Source organism: Nerophis lumbriciformis, linkage group LG05 (genome assembly GCF_033978685.3).
Source record: "Nerophis lumbriciformis linkage group LG05, RoL_Nlum_v2.1, whole genome shotgun sequence".
NCBI classification, from domain to species: domain Eukaryota; kingdom Metazoa; phylum Chordata; class Actinopteri; order Syngnathiformes; family Syngnathidae; genus Nerophis; species Nerophis lumbriciformis.
In genome coordinates, this window is record NC_084552.2 from 56,685,333 (window position 1) to 56,708,390 (window position 23,058).

At 39.0% G+C, this 23,058-nt stretch overlaps 1 protein-coding gene across 6 annotated transcripts in view; it reads right to left on the minus strand.

Annotated features, from left to right (window-relative positions):
- cerk (ceramide kinase) overlaps positions 1-9,409 on the minus strand; it is a 126,297-nt gene extending 116,888 nt beyond the window's left edge. For all 6 annotated transcript variants that reach the window (XM_061958946.2, XM_061958944.2, XM_061958945.2 and 3 more), the window contains exon 1: positions 9,186-9,409. In XM_061958946.2, coding sequence (XP_061814930.1) covers positions 9,186-9,342 — 157 coding nt within the window. In that variant the 5' untranslated portion in view covers positions 9,343-9,409. The remainder of the gene's footprint in view (positions 1-9,185) is intronic.
- Positions 9,410-23,058: the final 13,649 nt, after the last annotated feature.

The following is a 23,058-nucleotide window of genomic DNA, read 5'->3' on the forward strand; positions in this document are numbered from 1 at the left end:
CCCTTGTTTCACCCCCTGGGAGGTGAGGGGAGCAGTGAGCAGCAGCGGTGGGTGAGCGCCGGAATCATTTTGGTGACTTAACACCCAATTCCATGACGACCTGGCTAGAGGCCGCGGCAAAAACAATAAACATGATTACGAAATAACAATACAAGGAATACAAAAGACAAAGGAGTCAAAAACTATGTAAGTAAATATTAGTACTTATGGAGATGGCCATCAGAAGGGGAGTTAACATGTACATCAATAAAAATTAGGTCTGTTGCTATTTCTGTAACCAGGAGGTACGTCGCATTGGCCACATCATTTATGTTGATGGAAAATACGTTTGGGCCCGATATGGAACCTTGGGGCACACCTTTAGAAATGTATCCATTCATTTTTCTACTGCTTGACCCTCTTATGAGGAATTGTGAGATTAAGCATTTGTTCTAAACATTACGGGCTTGAATGAGGATCTGTGTCGGTGTTGATTTTAATTACCTATAATCATATTCTGTATTAATATTTTTTTCATTTTTAATTGTATTTTTGTAAGTATTTTTCGTTAATTTACATTTAGTACTGTACTTGTAATATTGTATGCATATCCACTGGGTAGTGGTTGACTTTAATTTCCTAAATTTAATTTTTTTTTAATAATTCTTAGTTCATTAAAAATGCTATTCATTTATTTTTTTATTTTAAATTATTAGCTATATCTATTTTTATTTTATCAACAACAGTTATGTTTTACAAATATTAAACATATGTTTCTTCATTTCTTCTAAGTATATGTAATTTTATTCCTTTAATTACATTTTTAAAAGGTATTTTACTTACTATTATTATTATTACTATTAAGGTCTGCATGAATTTGATGTTTTTAATCTATAACACAGATTATATAGTAGGCAATTCCATTCCCTTAACTTTAAAAAAAATTGTTATTTGAACATTTTATTTTTATATTTTTTTTCTTTTAATAATATCCTTGGCTATATATATTTTTTTCAATAACAGAATTATTCCTACAATTATTGCAAGTGTATTTTTACTTTTTTTTTTTAATTTCATTCATCTTTTTTTTTTTTAAGTATTTGTTTATTACTATTGTGCTTTTTATTGTAAACAGGGTATACATGCATTCCATCTTCTTCTTTTTTCTTTCTTTTTTAAAAATCTTTAACAGATTCTATAGTTGTGGATTTTATTACCTATAATATGTATTTTGATTTTTTTTTTTCATAATTCTTGTTTTAAATATATTTATTTATTTATTTATTTATTTATTTATTATATGTATTATCATTATTATTATTATTATTATTATTTAGTTACCTTGATCAGTAATACAATTAGTTTTACAATTATTACAACATTTATTTCATTATTTGTTTATTCATCAATCCTTTAATTCAATTGATTTCTAAAATATATTTAATTTACTATAAAACTGCTGGATGAATCGATGAAACTTGGTATACATGCATTCATTTTTTTTAAACAAAATATATAGTAGCAGATATTATTCCCTATAATTATTGAAAATATTTTTCTTGAATTCATTTTTTTTATTATTATTTTTTATTAAAGCCTGTTTTTCTTTTTGTTAAAACATATACCAATAGTATATTTAATGATGCAAAATTGTTGTCATTTTTCCTGTATTTACCGTATAGCTGTAAGTGATTCCAGGACTGTAATGCATAGGATCTGTTTCCAGCTTTACCTTTAACCGAAAAGCCAATATCCAGACCCCCCAAACCCCCCCCCCCCCCCCCCCCCCCCCTGTGGGCCAACAAGGAGCTCTGCGAGGCTTACGGGGGTGGGGGGGGCTGCTGCAGATCCTTTTTCTCACTGAGCATTTGAAGGCGAGTGGGGCTAAAGCATACGCCATGACTTATTCAAAGATCTCCCCTTAAGGTGGGAGCTTGCATTGTATATCCAAGGAGGGATTGGCAGCATTATGTGGACATTGACTGGAGACTTGCACTGTAATGATTGGATTTTGTTTGCGATGTGTGTGTGTGTGTGTGTGTGTGTGTGTGTGCGTGTGTGTGTGCATGTGTGTGTGTGTGTGTGTGTGCGTGTTCCAAACTCAGGATACCTTATCTTCCTTGTGACTGACAGATGCTCTTCTCCTGAGCAAATCCACGCGACAAGACACGAGTGAAGTTTGCTGCTCATAGAGATTCCTTTTGGCATTTCCACTCACTTGGACGTCAGTTTGATGTTTCAAGTAAGATAGACCGTCAAAGCAGGCCAAGGTTGACCTTCTGCATGGTACTGTGAGTAATTGTGGCTCAACTTGGATCTGGTCTCCTCGCCATTAACTTTCCACTGATATATTCAATCAATCAATCAATCAATCTTTATTTATATAGCCCTAAATCACAAGTGTCTCAAAGGGCTGCACAAGCCACAACGACATCCTCGGTACAAAGCCCACATACGGGCAAGGAAAAACTCACCCCAGTGGGACGTCGATGTGAATGACTATGAGAAACCTTGGAGAGGACCGCATATGTGGGTAACCCCCCCCCTCTAGGGGAGACCGAAAGCAATGGATGTCGAGTGGGTCTGACATAATATTGTGAGAGTCCAGTCCATAGTGGATCCAACATAATAGTAAGAGTCCAGTCCATAGTGGGGCCAGCAGGACACCATCCCGAGCGGAGACGGGTCAGCAGCGCAGAGATGTTCCCAGCCGATGCACAGGCGAGCGGTCCACCCCGGGTCCTGACTCTGGACAGCCAGCACTTCATCCATGGCCACCGGACCTGTGCCCCCCCCCCCTCAAGGAAGAGGGGAGCAGAGGAGAAAAGAAAAGAAACGGCAGATCAACTGGTCTAACAGGGGGGCTATTTAAAGGCTAGAGTATACAAATGAGTTTTAAGATGGGACTTAAATGCTTCTACTGAGGTAGCATCTCTAATTGTTACCGGGAGGGCATTCCATAGTACTGGAGCCCCAATAGAAAACGCTCTACAGCCCGCAGACTTTTTTTGGGCTCTGGGAATCACTAATAAGCCGGAGTTCTTTGAACGCAGATTTCTTGCCGGGACATATGGTACAATGCAATCGACAAGATAGGACGGAGCTAGACCGTGTAGTATTTTATACGTAAGTAGTAAAACCTTAAAGTTGCATCTTAAGTGCACAGGAAGCCAGTGCAGGTGAGCCAGTATAGGCGTAATATGATCAAACTTTCTTGTTCTTGTCAAAAGTCTAGCAGCCGCATTTTGTACCAACTGTAATTTTTTATTCCTGATATGTCCCGGCAAGAAATCTGCGTTCAAAGAACTCCGGCTTATTAGTGATTCCCAGAGCCCAAAAAAAGTCTGCGGGCTATAGAGCGTTTTTGTATTGGGGCTCCAGTACTATGGAATGCCCTCCCGGTAACAATTAGAGATGCTACCTCAGTAGAAGCATCTTAAAACTCATTTGTATACTTTAGCCTTTAAATAGACCCCCTTTTTAGACCAGTTGATCTGCCGTTTCTTTTCTTTTCTCCTCTGCCCCCCTCTCTCTGGTGGGGGGGGCACGACAGACACACACAGGTCCGGTGGCCATGGATGAAGAGCGGCTGTCTAGAGTCGGGACCTGGGGTGGACCGCTCGCCTGTGCATCGGTTGGGGAAATCTATGCGCTGCTGACCCGTCTCCGCTCGGGATGGTGTCCTGCTGGCCCAACTATGGACTGGACTCTCACTATTATGTTAGATCCACTATGGACTGGACTTTCACAATACAATGTCAGACCCACTCGACATCCATTGCTTTCGGTCTCCCCTAGAGGGGGGCGGATACCCACATATGCGGTCCTCTCTAAGGTTTCTCATAGTCATTCACATCGACGTCCCACTGGGGTGAGTTTTTCCTTGCCCTTATGTGGGCTTTGTACCGAGGATGTCGTTGTGGCTTGTGCAGCCCTTTGAGACACTTGTGATTTAGGGCTATATAAAAAACATTGATTGATTGATTGATATTCCAATCCCTCCAACTCCTCATTTGCACATTGAGCAGGATTACATCCGGAACCACACCATGCATCTTAAACATGTCACTGGGAAGTTTTGACGCCTTCAGGAGATTAGAGCGACATGGTCATAATGATCACTAAGGGGCGTTTTGATGTGTTCAAGTCGAACATTGGCTCGATAAAAGGAAGTGTTTTTATGGCAGGTTATTATAGGGCGCTTTATAGCACTTTGAAGAAGGTCAATGGCCATAGGTTCCAACTAAAGTGTGCAGTGGCAGCTGTAATCGCTCCACTCGATATGGTACAATAATAATCGCAAGTCGGGGAACATCTCGTCTAGTTGAACAAACATTAGCCCCTCCGGAGTTAATACAGATGTCTGCATTGATGGAAGGTGCCAACATTTCCAGTGCTGCTGAAATGGACGAGGGCGTACGATCACTAATGGACCATCTTGTCCACATGCAGATTTCCATTCTTGTGGAAATTATACGTTAGTCGGGCCAATAGGAAGTAAGTCGACTTAAAGTCGGGTCAGGTTGGCATCAACGTAATTGCAAATTGGCACCACTTTTGATGAAAACAATAGCTATACACCAGAGGTGTGGACTCGAGTCACATGACTTGGACTCGAGTCAGACTCGAGTCATGAATTTGATGACTTTAGACTCGACTTGACAAAATGTAAAAAGACTTGCAACTCGACTTAGACTTTAACATCAATGACTTGTGACTTCACTTGGACTTGAGCCTTTTGAATTGACATGACTTGACATGACTTGCTACTTTCCCCAAAACCCAAAGATGAAAAAGTTATTCGGGAGCGCTCCGTATTTTTCATTGTGTACTTGTCTATCAGCGTTGCGTGTGTCAGCTGGTGTGCTCTCAGTACAACAGCCAATCAAATTAGATCTACTTTGTTTTCATCACACAGCATTCATCCAATCAAATTGCAGGACAACCAACGAAGAAGACATGTCCAAACCACACGCCAGTGAACAAAAAATGATACCTAAAATAATTTCGTTTGGGTATAAAAATTACGAGGTGGTCAACACAAAACGGTTTGCAGTATGCAACACATGCGGTTCGAAAATTACTGATGGAGAGGCAACAACTTCCAACTTCGTCCGGCATTTGAAGTTGCACAAAGAAGGGTAAGTTTTGAATGTAAGATAACGTTTATTGGCTAAGTAACGTGACTTTTATTTGCTGTGTAGTTAAATCAGTGAGGCTGTAAACTCACTGCTAACGTTATAACGTTATTGCAAACACGGGAATCTGTTGCCGTTCACTACCTTATTCATACTTTTTGTTCAGTGATTTTTTTTAAGCAGGGTTACGTTAGTCAATATATCACACGTAACGTTAGACGGCGGTCAGCAGCACCGCGTATTTTAGCCACCTAAAAAAAGACAAAAATAGTAAAATAAAGGTCAGTTAAAATGTATACTATATTATGAATAAGTGTACCGTTTTAGCTAGCTTTCTGACATACTGTTGGTTGTTTACCTCAGTGGTCCCCAACCACCGGGCCGCGGCCCGGTACTGGTCCGTGGATCGATTGGTATCGGGCCGCACAAGAAATAATTTTTTTTCTTTTCTTTTTTTAATTAAATCAACATAAAAAACACAAGATACACTTACAAGTAGTGCACCAACCCAAAACAACTCTCTCCCCCCTTTTGTTCTGGGCATTGAACATGAAGACTCTTCCTTCACTGTTCCGAGTGGCCATGAGAGTCTTGGCAGTGCCTGCCTCCAGTGCTCCAGTGGAGCGAGTTTTCAGCCATGGTGGCATCATACTACGCCCCCATCGTGCACAAATGACTGACAGACTCTTGGCTAATTTGGTCTTTTGCAAATGCAATGCAGCATAGGGCCCTGACATATAAAAAGTACAACTTTTTTGTTATGTTCACGTATATGTCATGTTTTTTCAATGTTAACACTTTTGTACAAATAAGTACATTTGCACTTTATTTTTCAATGTGTTTGTTCTGTAAAGGAATGAGTTAATGTTTAAAATGACTGGTTAATAGTGCTATTATAAAGTGCAATGTCAGCACAATTTTCTTTCCTGCAATTTAAAATGCACTTGTTTTAATAAATAAATACAGCGTTTGAAAAGCATACACAATCTGTGTCAATATATTAGTCTGTGGTTAAAAGGACTTGAAAGGACTCGAAACTCAAAATGCAGGACTTAGGACTTGACTTGAGACTTTCCAGTCTTGACTTTGGACTTGACTCGGGGCTTGCCTGTCTTGACTCGGGACTTGACTCGGACTTGAGGGCAAAGACTTGAGACTTACTTGTGACTTGCAAAACAATGACTTGGTCCCACCTCTGCTATACACTACCGTTCAAAAGTTTGGGGTCACCCAAACAATTTTGTGTTTTCCATGAAAAGTCACACTTATTCACCACCATACGTTGTGAAATGAATAGAAAAAACAGTCAAGACATTGACAAGGTTAGAAATAATGATTTGTATTTGAAATAAGATTTTTTTTTACATCAAACTTTGCTTTCGTCAAAGAATCCTCCATTTGCAGCAATTACAGCATTGCGGACCTTTGGCATTCTAGCTGTTAATTTGTTGAGGTAATCTGGAGAAATTGCACCCCACGCTTCTAGAAGCAGCTCCCACAAGTTGGATTGGTTGGATGGGCACTTCTTGCGTACCTTACGGTCAAGCTGCTCCCACAACAGCTCAATGGGGTTCAGATCTGGTGACTGCGCTGGCCACTCCATTACCGATAGAATACCAGCTGCCTGCTTCTTCTCTAAATAGTTCTTGCACAATTTGGAGGTGTGTTTTGGGGTCATTGTCCTGTTGTAGGATGAAATTGGCTCCAATCAAGCGCTGTCCACTGGGTATGGCATGGTGTTGCAAAATGGAGTGATAGCCTTCCTTATTCAGAATCCCTTTTACCCTGTACAAATCTCCCACATAACCAGCACCAAAGCAACCCCAGACCATCACATGACCTCCACCATGCTTAACAGATGGCGTCAGGCATTCTTCCAGCATCTTTTCAGTTGTTCTGCGTCTCACAAACGTTCTTCTTTGTGATCCAAACACCTCAAACTTGGATTCATTCGTCCACAACACTTTTTTCCAGTCTTCCTCTGTCCAAAGTCTGTGTTCTTTTGCCCATCTTAATCTTTTTCTTTCATTGGCCAGTCTCAGATATGGCTTTTTCTTTGCCACTCTGCCTTGAAGCCCAGAATCTCGCAGCCGCCTCTTCACTGTAGATGTTGACACTGGTGTTTTGCGGGTACTATTTAATGAAGATGCCAGTTAGGGACCTGTGAGGCGTCTATTTCTCAAACTAGAGACTCTAATGTACTTATCTTCTTGCTCAGTTGTGCAACGCGGCCTTCCACTTCTTTTTCTACTCTGGTTAGAGCCTGTTTGTGCTGTCCTCTGAAGGGAGTAGTACACACCGTTGTAGGAAATCTTCAATTTCTTAGCAATTTCTCGCATGGAATAGCCTTCATTTCTAAGAACAAGAATAGACTGTCGAGTTTCAGATGAAAGTTCTCTTTTTCTGGCCATTTTGAGCGTTTAATTGACCCCACAAATGTGATGCTCCAGAAACTAAATCTGCTCAAAGGAAGGTCAGTTTTGTAGCTTCTGTAACAAGCTAAACTGTTTTCATATGTGTGAACATGATTGCACAAGGGTTTTCTAATCATCCATTAGCCTTCTGAGCCAATGAGCAAACACATTGTACCATTAGAACACTGGAGTGATAGTTGCTGGAAATGGGCCTCTATACACCTATGTAGATATTGCACCAAAAACCAGACATTTGCAGCTAGAATAGTCATTTACCACATTAGCAATGTATAGAGTGTATTTCTTTAAAGTTAAGACTAGTTTAAAGTTATCTTCATTGAAAAGTACAGTGCTTTTCCTTAAAAAATAAGGACATTTCCATGTGACCCCAAACTTTTGAACGGTAAAAAATAGCTATACATATAAAAATATATTATAATGCTGTATTGTTTCGAATAATAATTGGCATTAATACTACTTATACTAGTACAGTCAATTCAACACAGATTATTATAAATTGGTATTAGTTACTAAAAAGATAAAGATAAATATATTTGCAATAATTGTAGTACATTACCACAGATTTTTGATACATTAAAAATGTCCTTACAGTTTTGTAAAAATAAAATATTTTAAATTAATACCAGTTTAAAAAAATCCATTCTAAGTAAAATATTTGTAATAATTGTAGGACATTTAACTGCGAAACAGAATACTACACCGATTATAATTGTGGTTACAATTTATAATGATAATAATAATAATAACAATAATAATAATGTTTTTTTTTTAAATAGCAGTTAAAAAAAACCCTGAAATATAAAGTAAAATACTTGTAATGATGATAGGAAATCACATTGCCACAAAGATTATTTTGCAGATCAAAATTGTTCTCACAATTTATAATAATAATTATAATAAAAATAATATTAATAATGATAATATTAATAAAAAACATAAATTGGGAAAAAAAAAGATTTTAAATCAAATACCAGTTGACATGTAATACAAATAAAATAAAATGATTGCAATAATTGTAAAAAATTAAACTGAAACATTATTTCACAGATTAATATGTGATTACAATTTATAGTAAAATTATATATATATATATGTATGAGTATATATAGTACACATTTTCAAAAAATTCTACAAAAAAATGGCCACAGATAATTTTACTAAATAAATATGTGATTAAAATAATAATAATACAAAAGTAATAACAATAATAATAACATATTTTCAAATAAATACTTTTCTTAAATTTTTTTTTATTGAAGATTAGAGTAAAATGCCAATAGGGAAACGAGAGATGACTCGTCAGATTCTCGGATTGTCTTAAAATTTTGTATTTAAAATAATAAAATAATATAATAATGCAAATAGTAATACATGACAATAAATAAATAATAATAAATAGTATTAATAATAATAAAACAAATCCAACAAAAAAAAAGTTAAAAATAAAAACAAATATTAAAACAAACTTCAGAAAATTGTATAAACAGAAAATATCAAAAATCATAATGATAATCCGAGAAGAAAAACATCTATGAAAGAAATAAATGTTTTAAATATTTCATTCATTAGTTCTTCAATACTCCCTATTATACTGTAAAGAAGGAACCAACCATTACAAAGCACCTCCACCTACCTGGTTGGGGCTTGCTGCCGATGCCATAACTTCTATTATTGGTGATCGTCCAAACATCCTTCCATGTCAAAATGTCGTTATAAAGAGTCACGTGTACTCCTCCGTATTTGTGGAAAAGTTGTGAGGACAATATACATCTGGGATATTGATTATCCATTGTTTAGCTCTCATTGGGTGCTCCTGACGTCAACTTTTTAGCAGCTACAATGACAGAATGAGTGCTGTGAGTGCGTGTGTGCGTGTGTGTGTGTGTGTGTGTGTGTGTGTGTGTGTGTGTGTGTGTGTGTGTGTGACAATTCGAAACAAAAATTATGTGTGAGGTGGATGAGTCACTCCTGAGCGGGGGGTGGGGGGAGTTTATAAACCATGCACAGGATCAGCTTGTTGAACAACAATATTATCACTTTTTTATAAGGCAGGCTTAATAATACTTTACTGGCATTCTCCCAAAAGTTTGCAGAGCCACATCGGACCAGGAAATGAGGCAGAGTGGGTGTTCTTTCCTTTTCACAGCCTCAATTGTATGCGTAAACTCCCTTCATGACACAGAGCAGGAGCTTCCACCATGTTCTAGCTGAATACCTGAATACAAACCCTTACTGTATATCAGCTGTGTCTAAAGTGCGGTCCGGGGGCCATTTTGCAGCCCGCAGCTTAAAGTTTTGTTGGCCCGCAACATGTTGGGAAACAAACAAAAGTAAAAATATAGGAAAAAAGGGCAACAAAACGTATAAGTTTATACAGAAATTGAAAAGTCTAAGTAATTGGGGCAAATGTTTTTTATTTTTATGTTGTCAAATAAATCCTACAAACAGCGTTATACATCATACCTTAGAGTCCGCTTTGTGTTATATATTAGAAATTGTATTAATACTTATTAGTATCAAAATTACAGCTTTTTGTCGTTACATTGTGTATTTTTGCTATTTTTCTTACATTTTTACTGTTGTTTTTTTTTGACGATACATTAGAGATGCGCGGTTTGCGGGCACAACCGCGGAGTCCGCGGATTATCCGCGGATCGGGCGGATGAAATTTAAAAAAATAAGATTTTATCCGCGTGCGGGTCGGGTCGGGCGGATTAATTAGATATATATATATATTTTATTTTTTGATTTTATTTTTTGCGGGTGGCAGTTAAACCAATTCGGAAATATATATACATAGTTAAATGTTGTTACCCACATACGAAAAACGAGCAGGCACCTGCTGCATATGCCACAACAGAAGAAAAAAAAAGAAAAGAGATGGACACTTTTACGGAGCGGAGAAGGGACGCCTCGCCGGGGTCCGGGGGCCCCACCGGGAGCCGTAGCTGAGGCGATCCGCGAGAAGGGCCCGACGCACGTCCAGGGTCACTACCGCGCCCACCGCACCGACACCCCGCCTCGTCCGCCTTCGCCGCGGCCGGCGTCACGCGCAGCAGGTAAGCAGCTTACCTGCCCGCCACCCCCGTGGCCGGGGGCTCGTAACATGGGTCACTCCGCGCGCTCCGCCCGCGCAGCTTACCTGCCCGCCACCCCTGTTGCCGGGGGCGCGTAACAGGGGTCACTCCGCGCGCAGTGCGCTCACGAAAGGGGTGGGGCTCACCCTGGTTTATATAGAGAGCAGGACGGTGGCCATGGAAGTCGGAACCCGCTAAGGAGTGTGTAACAACCCACCTGCCGAATCAACTAGCCCTGAAAATGGATGGCGCTGGAGCGTGGGCCCATACCTGGCCGTCGCCTAAAATTCACATTTCTATCACAATTATCATACTGTAAACATGGTAAGCTAACTTCATTAAAATTAATAGTCCTGTCAATAGCATGGAATTACAATTCAAATGTAGTTTTTTTGTAAGCCTTTCAAAAGAATTCAAAATATGAAAAATTAATGAAAATTAATTTAAGCCATCAGACACTTGAAAAGTGGCACATCACATCTCTAATGTAATCATTTGAACTTTTCAACAGAAATAGCACTGCAAAAATATTAAGGACATACTTCTGTATTTTGGTAGTTATGCTGTCAACATTTAACAAGATTTCTTCAACTTGGACTTGAAAGCATAAATAGTATAAACACTTTTAACAGTATGTCGTGCTGTGAAATACAGCCGACAGGATTGCGCACCAAACACGAGGCAAGGCCAAAGCGCATGCAGGTGCAGGAGAACAAAGGACTTCTTTCATTTAAGGTTTGTGATAAACCATCAAATTCATTCGTTAAAAGGACTCTATAGTAATATAAAGCAAATTTTTCTGGACATTATCATGCAATAAAAGTTTATTTTTGGGACCGCGATCACCGCGTAATGATTTTTAAAGGTTGCATTACAAACATTTAACTGTCCCATGTGATCAGCCAGTGCGATTGGAAGTCCATGCTCAATTATTGCCTCCGTAAATAAAACTTCGGCATTTATCACATCCAAAGAATCTGTTTGGGCGACGAAAAACGTTGAAAGTTTTCCACTTGTATCGCTAGCAACGGCATTAGACTTGTGTTTTTTTGTCCCAACGTGGTCTTTTACATCGCTAATTCCTCCGTGTCCGATCGAAAAATCTTGTCTGCACAAGGTGCAATTCGCATAGTTTTCACCCTTTTTTTTTTTTAATTAATGAAAAACCGTATTTTTTATCACTGCACCCGTAACCCGGAATAGGTTGATGAAAACCGTACGAATTACGGGAAAACCGGAGTAGTTGGCAGGTGCCTCACTAATGCCTTGCATCGTCTATATTAGATATACCGGGCGGATGGCGGGCGGATGCAGTTCTGATCAAACGTGACATCGGGTGGATGGCGGATGGTTGACGACTTTCTGATGCGGTTGCGGATGAAATATTTGCCTATCCGCGCATCTCTACGATACATATAAACCGGAGCTGCTGTCCGTAAATGGCCCCCCGGCCGCACTTTGGACACCCCTGGTCTAACTAATAGTACACTTTGTCCCATATAATGCAAATATGACACGAAGTGTTGTCTTGAAAAAAAACAAAACATGTCATGTCTGTTTTTTGCATCTTTTTTTAACAAAATAAAAAATATGAAAATGGCCCCCGCATACTTTGACTTTTCAGTTTGTGGAAAACGTTTGCCTTAGACATTGTTTGTCACAGTAAAGTCACATACTTTCTATTAATTGTGTATTTAAATTGATTATGCTTGTTTTTGATTGATTGAAACTTTTATTAGTAGTATCGCAAATAAAGACAACAGATTATATGAAACAGTACAGTACATATTCTGTATGATTGACCACTAAATGGTAACACCGAGTAGGTTTTTTATTAGTAGTATCGCAAATAAAGACAACAGATTATATGAAACAGTACAGTACATATTCTGTACGATTGACCACTAAATGGTAACACCGAGTAGGTTTTTCAACTTGTTTAAGTCGCGGTCCACGTTAATCAATTCATGGTAAACTATTGATTGATTGATTGAAACTTGTATTAGTAAATTGTACAGTACAGTACATATTCCGTACAATTGACCACTAAATGGTAACACCGAGTAGGTTTTTCAACTTGTTTAAGTCGCGGTCCACGTTAATCAATTCATGGTATCAGCATAATACAGTCAAATATATACTATCAGCATAATTATTACTATTGCCACCATATGTTGTACAAACCCCGTTTCCATATGAGTTGGGAAATTGTGTTAGATGTAAATATAAACGGAATACAATGATTTGCAAATCCTTTTCAACCCATATTCAATTGAATGCACTACAAAAACAAGATATTTGATTTTCAAACTCACAAACTTTATTTTTTTTTTGCAAATAATAATTAACTTAGAATTTCATGGCTGCAACACGTGCCAAAGTCGTTGGGAAAGGGCATGTTCACCACTGTGTTACATGGCCTTTCCTTTTAACAACACTCAGTAAACGTTTGGGAACTGAGGAGACACATTTTTTAAGCTTCTCAGGTGGAATTCTTTCCCATTCTTGCTTGATGTACAGCTTAAGTTGTTCAACAGTCCGGGGGTCTCCGTTGTGGTATTTTAGGCTTCATAATGCGCCACACATTTTCAATGGGAGACAGGTCTGGATTACAGACAGGCCAGTCTAGTACCCGCACTCTTTTACTATGAAGCCAGGTTGATGTAACACGTGGCTTGGCATTGTCTTGCTAAAATAAGCAGGGGCGTCCATGGTAACGTTGCTTGGATGGCAACATATGTTGCTCCAAAAACTGTATGCACCTTTCAGCATTAATGGCGCCTTCACAGATGTGTAAGTTACCCATGTCTTGGGCACTAATACACCCCCATACCATCACAGATGCTGGCTTTTCAACTTTGCGCCTATAACAATCCGGATGGTTCTTTTCCTCTTTGGTCCGGAGGACACGACGTCCACAGTTTCCAAAAAAAATTTGAAATGTGGACTCCTCAGACCACAGAACACTTTTCCACTTTGTATCAGTCCATCTTAGATGAGCTCAGGCCCAGCAAAGCTGACAGTGTTTCTGGGTGTTGTTGATAAACGGTTTTCGCCTCGCATAGGAGAGTTTTAACTTGCACTTACAGATGTAGCGACCAACTGTAGTTACTGACAGTGGGTTTCTGAAGTGTTCCTGAGCCCATGTGGTGATATCCTTTACACACTGATGTCGCTTGTTGATGCAGTACAGCCTGAGGGATCGAAGGTCACGGGCTTAGCTGCTTACGTGCAGTGATTTCTCCAGATTCTCTGAACCCTTTGATGATATTACGGACCGTAATCCCTAAATTTCTTGCAATAGCTGGTTTTCTTAAACCGTTCAACAATTTGCTCACGCATTTGTTGACAAAGTGGTGACCCTCGCCCCATCCTTGTTTGTGAATGACTGAGCATTTCATGGAATCTACTTTTGTACCCAATCATGGCACCCACCTGTTCCCAATTTGCCTGTTCACCTGTGTGGATGTTCCAAATAAGTGTTTGATGAGCATTCCTCAACTTTATCAGTATTTTTTGCCGCCTTTCCCAACTTCTTTGTCACGTGTTGCTGGCATCAAATTCTAAAGTTAATGATTAATTGCAAAAAAAAAAAAGTTTATCAGTTTGAACATCAAATATGTTGTCTTTGTCGCATATTCAACTGAATATGGGTTGAAAAGGATTTGCAAATCATTGTATTCCCTTTATATTTACATCTAACACAATTTCCCAACTCATATGGAAACGGGGTTTGTATAATGATATAAAACATTACATTACACCTAAAAATGTGCTGCTCTGAAACATACATGTCCATAATGTGGGAGAAATGGTTTGTTTTTACATTTTCGTCAAGTATTTTAGGTTACAAGCGCACCATGTACCTTGACCTTTTCTTATTTTAATGTGAAGTATTTCTCATAATTAACTACATTTCCCTCTTTGTGGTACTGATGCTAGTGGTCTCTCGTGATTGACACTGTTTTTATTTGGAAGTGTGGGGGAACACATATAAGAGTAACATAAAGGCATTGTATCAACTACAGAAAATAGCTTTGAGGATTATTCATAAAGTAGACTACTTAGAACACACTAATATATTATTTATTAATTCTGGTTTATTGAAACTACAGGAGCTAGTAAAGTTACAGACATTATGTGTCATGTTTAAGGCTAAAAGTAAAACATTACCAGCAAATTTACAAAAAAAAATTTGTCATCACTTCTGAGAATACAGAGCATAGAAGAAAAGGTCATTTTAAACATCAGTATTTTTGGACAACTTTAAAACAAATGTGTATATCAGTGGTGGGGGTTAAACTATGGAATTCTCTTTACAATGAGATAAAAGACTGTCAATATGATCATATGGACAGCCATAGTGTTTACATTTTGCTTTATATTTATTATTTTACTAATTTTTTGCCTGGTTTTGTATTTGTTTTGTATCATCCCGTGAGGTGTATATTACTTTTTTTTTTTGGTTCGGTTCGTACTTCATGAAGTCTTGCACTTGTGTTTTTTTTGTGTGCTTTTTGCTTGTTTTCATTTTATTTGGATGTAATTGTTGGTTTATATCAGGGGTGTCAAACTCAAATACAGAGTGGGCCAAAATTTTAAACTGAACAAAGCCGCGGGCCAAGGTCGAACAAATGAACCTTTTAATAGGGACCCAAACAAGTTTTGCATTGAATATTGAACAAGCAAGGCTTATATAACTTTATAGTGACATGCAAAATCGAGTTTCAAATAATAATTAAAGCTGCAAGCAGCGTTGTTCGGGCCCGCGTATTTGGCAGGTGCTAGTCCTAAGTGTCCCAATACTTTTGTCTACTTGTAGTCTGAAGTGTCCCAAGACTTTTGTCTAGTGTACCTACCTTGTCTGCATTGTGTGGGCACGTTGGTGCTTCCTGCTTTTAAGCAGCCATCTTAAAAAAACAGCAGTGCAGCAGCATCAGCGCAGCGGGTCTTTGAAGGCTCATAAAATCAAAACCGGAGCAGTTAATTAAAAAGCGCTTCTGTTGTTGTAATCACAAGGGTTCAATCTCTCTCCTGTGTTAGTTTGAAGGCGAAACGACAAACGCGCTCAGAGTTCGTTTTTGAAGGAAGGTGACCGGTTTTTACAAAAATTTTGTTTTGAAGGGGGAATAGCAAACTTCCTGTTGATTTTTGCTGGGGGTTGTCAATTTATGAAATGTAGGTCTAAATGAGACCTACATTGAGGTTTTTGTTCCATGTCTCTTCGACCTTCCCAATGGGGGTTACAGGCAGTTAAGTCAGTTTTTTCATCCGAGGAGCAGTTTTTTGTGCGTTTTATTAAAAAATTGCTCAAGAGCACAAATTTGAGATTTGGGGTTAGGTTTTTTTATTATATCACAATTTCTGCCAGTCCTGATGTGTGTGTTCAGTTTGGTGAGTTTTGAAGCATGTTAAGGGGGTCATATTACAGCGCAAAGAGGCAAAAGTGACTGTTTTTAGTACTTTTTTGTCTTGAAGGGGGAATTGCCAACTTCCTGTTGATTTTAGCCCGAGGATGTACAATTATGAGAACTAGGTCTAAGTCAGACCTACATAGAGGATTTTGTTTCATGTTTTTCCGACCTTCCTAGTGGGAGTTACAGGCAGTCTAGTTTTTTTTTTCCTAGGGGGCGCTAGAGCGCAATTTTGAGTTTTGAGGTTTGGTTTTTTGATAAAAAGTTTGCCGTATATTACTGATGTGTGTGTAAAATTTGGTGACTTTTGAAGCATGTTAAGAGGGTCAAAGTAGTGCGCAAAGCTGCGGAAGAATAATAATAAGAAAGAATAAAACGATCGAAAAACAATAGGTCCTTATGCGGGCCCTAATAATAATAATAATTAAAAAATATCAATGGCATATCAAATACAATTTAAATGAAAATTGAATGCCTCTTTTCTATTTGCAGCCTTCTGAGGTAAATATCAACATTAACTTTTTCCACAGGCTAATAAATTTAAAAATAAAATAACAATGAATAAAACAACCATTCAGGACTTTAAACTGCTCAGTTTGCAACACACTGATCTAATCTGATGTGCCCAAGCCAGATACCTGGCATCTTTTCTTGGATGCTAGTTCATTAATGTCGGGGCTCAGGCTTTGAGCTGAGGCAACCTTCATTATCGAACGAAGGTGTTCATCAGTCATTATATCTCCTAGTCCACCCGGACCACAGTCTTGGGGGCGTGCCTGAAATGCACTGCCTTTAAAGTTAAAGTTAAAGTACCAATGATTGTCACACACACACTAGGTGTGGCGAAATTATTCTCTGCATTTGACCCATCACCCTTGATCACCCCCTGGGAGGTGAGGGGAGCAGTGGGCAGCGGTGGCCATAACGTACTCTACGAGCCAGGGCCGGCCCGTGGCATAGGCCGTATAGGCAAATGCTAAGGGCGCCGTCCATCAGGGGGCGCCACGCCAGTGCCACAAATGTTGGAGAAAAAAAAAAAAAAGTTGGTACTATTAATTGTAAATACAAAAAATAATCCCACGTTAATTAAAATACAAAGTAAAGCCTATATAATAGAAATATTATTTGTTACAACATTACGCCCCCCCCCTCCCTTCCCGTATCATGACTCTTTTTGGACGTCACCACATCAAAAAATCAACACAAGATGTCAAAACGGCCAAAACTGTCAGGTGCCCAGGGAAGAAAAAAGAGAAAAGAAGAGGAGTAGAAACGAGAAAAGACAGAGGTAGCAGGTAGGTAACGTTAGCCTACATGAAATTATTTGTCTGTTACAGAATGTGATAGTAACCTGGCTTTTTAGCATTAAGCTAATGTTACATGATTCGGCAATTGCTAATCAATAAATAGCTAGTTCTGTTTTAACGTCGGGTTAATATTGTGGAGGGGGCTAAATTGTTATGGAAAATAATAATGTAACGTTAGGTAATTACAGTACTCCCACCTTACATTCCTCAGGGACATTTGTATTAGATCTTTTAAGCAGGTGTTTTTTGTTTACATTGTTATTGCCTTCTGGTTAGCTAATGTTTGCCCTGCAGGTAATAGTCACTTTTCCACCCCTTTATATATTAGGTATAGTTGTAAGCCTAGTTGTTAAAGTGCACATCATTAATGTAAATTAAGCAATATGTATGTAAAAAATATTGTATTTCATATATTCATTTTTTATTTTTTGCATTCATTTATTTATTCATATTTTTTTAATCTTGTTAACTATTCTGATTGTTAATTTGCTTTCTTTAAGTAAAAAAAAAGGTCAAAGACAAAGCTATTCAGTTTCTTGTGAGTATATACACTTCACTGCCGATGTGGGGGGGCGCCACCTAAAATCTTGCCTAGGGCGCCAGATTGGTTAGGGCCGGGCCTGCTACGAGCTATCGTCACGTCCGCTTTACATCCATTCTAACATCGTTCAGACCCAGTCACAAGATATGTGCGGCGTCTGTACGCACACACGAGTGAATGCAACGCATACTTCATCAACAGCGGTACAGGTTACACTGAGGGTGCCAGTATAAAAAAAACTGTAACACTGTTAGAAATATACGTCACACTGTGAATCCACACCAAACAAGAATGACAAACACATTTCGCGAGAACATCCGCACCGTAACACAACAGAACAAATACCCAGAATCCTTTGCAGCACTAACTCTTCCGGGAGGCTTTTTTTAACAAAATAAAAAATATGAAAATGGCCCCCGCATACTTTGACTTTTCAGTTTGCGGAAAAAGTTTGCCTTAGACATTGTTTGTCACAGTAAAGTCACATACTTTCTATTAATTGTGTATTCAAATTGATTATGCTTGTTTTTGATTGATTGAAACTTTTATTAGTAGTATCGCAAAGAAAGACAACACATTATATGAAACAGTACAGTACATATTCTGTATGATTGACCACTAAATGGTAACACCCGAATAAGTTTTTCAACTTAATTAAGTCGGGGTCCACGTTAATCAATTAATGGTAAACTATTGATTGATTGATTGAAACTTGTATTAGTAGATTGTACAGTACAGTACATATTCCGTACAATTGACCACTAAATGGTAACACCGAGTAAGTTTTTCAACTTGTTTAAGTCGGGGTCCACGTTAATCAATTCATGGTATCAGCATAATACAGTCAAATATATACTATCAGCATAATTATTACTATTGCCACCGTGTGTTGTACAAACCCCGTTTCCATATGAGTTGGGAAATTGTGTTAGATGTAAATATAAACGGAATACAATGATTTGCAAATCCTTTTCAACCCATATTCAATTGAATGCACTACAAAAACAAGATATTTACACTAACTCTTCCGGGACGCTACAAAATACACCCCCGCTACCACCAACCCCCCCCACACACACACACACTTTGTAGCGTCCCGGAACAGTTAGTGCTGCAAAGGGTTCTGGGTATTTGTTCTGTTGTGTTACGGTGCGGATGCTCTCCCAAAATGTGTTTGTCACTCTTGTTTGGTGTGGGTTCACAGTGTGGAGTATATTTCTAACAATGTTAAAGTTTTTTATTCGGCTACCCTCAGTGTAACCTGTATCGCTGTTGATGAAGTACGCGTTGCATTCAATTGTGTGTGCGTGCAGAAGCCGCACATGTTATGTGACTGGGCCAGCACTCGTTGGACTGACTGAAAAGCAGACCTGATGATTTTCGGGAGGGGTGCTGAAGGTTAGAAGACTCCCAGGAGGGTTGGCAAGTATTAGATTTAGCGGTGATTGCCCCGCAATATACAGGTAAAAGCCAGTAAATTAGAATATTTTGAAAAACTTGATTTATTTCAGTAATTGCATTCAAAAGGTGTAACTTGTACATTATATTTATTCATTGCACACAGACTGATGCATTCAAATGTTTATTTCATTTAATTTTGATGATTTGAAGTGGCAACAAATGAAAATCCAAAATTCCGTGTGTCACAAAATTAGAATATTACTTAAGGCTAATACAAAAAAGGGATTTTTAGAAATGTTGGCCAACTGAAAAGTATGAAAATGAAAAATATGAGCATGTACAATACTCAATACTTGGTTGGAGCTCCTTTTGCCTCAATTACTGCGTTAATGCGGCGTGGCATGGAGTCGATGAGTTTCTGGCACTGCTCAGGTGTTATGAGAGCCCAGGTTGCTCTGATAGTGGCCTTCAACTCTTCTGCGTTTTTGGGTCTGGCATTCTGCATCTTCCTTTTCACAATACCCCACAGATTTTCTATGGGGCTAAGGTCAGGGGAGTTGGCGGGCCAATTTAGAACAGAAATACCATGGTCCGTAAACCAGGCACAGGTAGATTTTGCGCTGTGTGCAGGCGCCAAGTCCTGTTGGAACTTGAAATCTCCATCTCCATAGAGCAGGTCAGCAGCAGGAAGCATGAAGTGCTCTAAAACTTGCTTGTAGACGGCTGCGTTGACCCTGGATCTCAGGAAACAGAGTGGACCGACACCAGCAGATGACATGGCACCCCAAACCATCACTGATGGTGGAAACTTTACACTAGACTTCAGGCAACGTGGATCCTGTGCCTCTCCTGTCTTCCTCCAGACTCTGGGACCTCGATTTCCAAAGGAAATGCAAAATTTGCATGGTTGGGTGATGGTTTGGGGTGCCATGTCATCTGCTGGTGTCGGTCCACTCTGTTTCCTGAGATCCAGGGTCAACGCAGCCGTCTACCAGCAAGTTTTAGAGCACTTCATGCTTCCTGCTGCTGACCTGCTCTATGGAGATGGAGATTTCAAGTTCCAACAGGACTTGGCGCCTGCACACAGCGCAAAATCTACCCGTGCCTGGTTTACGGACCATGGTATTTCTGTTCTAAATTGGCCCGCCAACTCCCCTGACCTTAGCCCCATAGAAAATCTGTGGGGTATTGTGAAAAGGAAGATGCAGAATGCCAGACCCAAAAACGCAGAAGAGTTGAAGGCCACTATCAGAGCAACCTGGGCTCTCATAACACCTGAGCAGTGCCAGAAACTCATCGACTCCATGCCACGCCGCATTAACGCAGTAATTGAGGCAAAAGGAGCTCCAACCAAGTATTGAGTATTGTACATGCTCATATTTTTCATTTTCATACTTTTCAGTTGGCCAACATTTCTAAAAATCCCTTTTTTGTATTAGCCTTAAGTAATATTCTAATTTTGTGACACACGGAATTTTGGATTTTCATTTGTTGCCACTTCAAATCATCAAAATTAAATGGAATAAACATTTGAATGCATCAGTCTGTGTGCAATGAATAAATATAATGTACAAGTTACACCTTTTGAATGCAATTACTGAAATAAATCAAGTTTTTCAAAATATTCTAATTTACTGGCTTTTACCTGTATAATCGGCGGGCCAGCTTTAGTGTTAATTTGGTATCGCCTCAAGGGCCAAGTGAAATTACACGGCTGACCAAATTTGGCCCGCGGGCCAGAGTACACCCACGGTTTATATGATATCCATTAAGTAAGACTACGTATTATGTTCAAGGGGGCAGGAATATATAAGATGTTTCTTCATCCTGCTCCTTCTCAGGCATTGGTGTGTAAATGTCAGAGGTGTGGACTCGAGTCACATGACTTGGACTCGAGTCAGACTCGAGTCATGAATTTGATGACTTTAGACTCGACTTGACAAAATGTAAAAAGACTTGCAACTCGACTTAGACTTTAACATCAATGACTTGTGACTTCACTTGGACTTGAGCCTTTTGAATTGACATGACTTGACATGACTTGCTACTTTCCCCAAAACCCAAAGATGAAAAAGTTATTCGGGAGCGCTCCGTATTTTTCATTGTGTACTTGTCTATCAGCGTTGCGTGTGTCAGCTGGTGTGCTGTCAGTACAACAGCCAATCAAATTAGATCTACTTGGTTTTCATCACACAGCATTCATCCAATCAAATTGCAGGACAACCAACGAAGAAGACATGTCCAAACCACACGCCAGTGAACAAAAAATGATACCTAAAATAATTTTCTTTGGGTATAAAAATTACGAGGTGGTCAACACAAAACGGTTTGCAGTATGCAACACATGCGGTTCGAAAATGACTGATGGAGAGGCAACAACTTCCAACTTCGTCCGGCATTTGAAGTTGCACAAAGAACGGTAAGTTTTGAATGTAAGATAACGTTTATTGGCTAAGTAACGTGACTTTTATTTGCTGTGTAGTTAAATCAGTGAGGCTGTAAACTCACTGCTAACGTTATAACGTTATTGCAAACACGGGAATCTGTTGCAGTTCACTACCTTATTCATACTTTTTGTTCAGTGATTTTTTTTAAGCAGGGTTACGTTAGTCAATATATCACACGTAACGTTAGACGGCGGTCAGCAGCACCGCGTATTTTAGCCACCTAAAAAAAGACAAAAATAGTCCAATAAAGGTCAGTTAAAATGTATACTATATTATGAATAAGTGTACCGTTTTAGCTAGCTTTCTGACATACTGTTGGTTGTTTACCTCAGTGGTCCCCAACCACCGGGCCGCGGCCCGCTACTGGTCCGTGGATCGATTGGTATCGGGCCGCACAAGAAATATATATATATTTTTTTCTTTTTTTAATTAAATCAACATAAAAAACACAAGATACACTTACAAGTAGTGCACCAACCCAAAAAAACTCTCTCCCCCCTTTTGTTCTGGGCACTGAACATGAAGACTCTTCCTTCACTGTTACGAGTGGCCATGAGAGTCTTGGCAGTGCCTGCCTCCAGTGCTCCAGTGGAGCGAGTTTTCAGCCATGGTGGCATCATACTACGCCCCCATCGTGCACAAATGACTGACAGACTCTTGGCTAATTTGGTCTTTTGCAAATGCAATGCAGCATAGGGCCCTGACATATAAAAAGTACAACTTTGTTGTTATGTTCACGTATATGTCATGTTTTTTCAATGTTAACACTTTTGTACAAATAAGTACATTTGCACTTTATTTTTCAATGTGTTTGTTCTGTAAAGGAATGAGTTAATGTTTAAAATGACTGGTTAATAGTGCTATTATAAAGTGCAATGTCAGCACAATTTTCTTTCCTGCAATTTAAAATGCACTTGTTTTAATAAATAAATACAGCGTTTGAAAAGCATACACAATCTGTGTTAATATATTAGTCTGTGGTTAAAAGGACTTGAAAGGACTCGAAACTCAAAATGCAGGACTTAGGACTTGACTTGAGACTTTCCAGTCTTGACTTTGGACTTGACTCGGGGCTTGCTAGCTGTCTTGACTCGGGACTTGACTCGGACTTGAGGGCAAAGACTTGAGACTTACTTGTGACTTGCAAAACAATGACTTGGTCCCACCTCTGGTAAATGTATAATTGAGGTATAATTGTCTATCGAGTAAAGAAGGCGATAAATAAAAAAATGTCAACAAAACTATATCGGTGAACCATGACGTCACCGGCTTCTCAAACCACCTCGGGGCAAATCTCACTTCTGATTGGCCCAAAACGA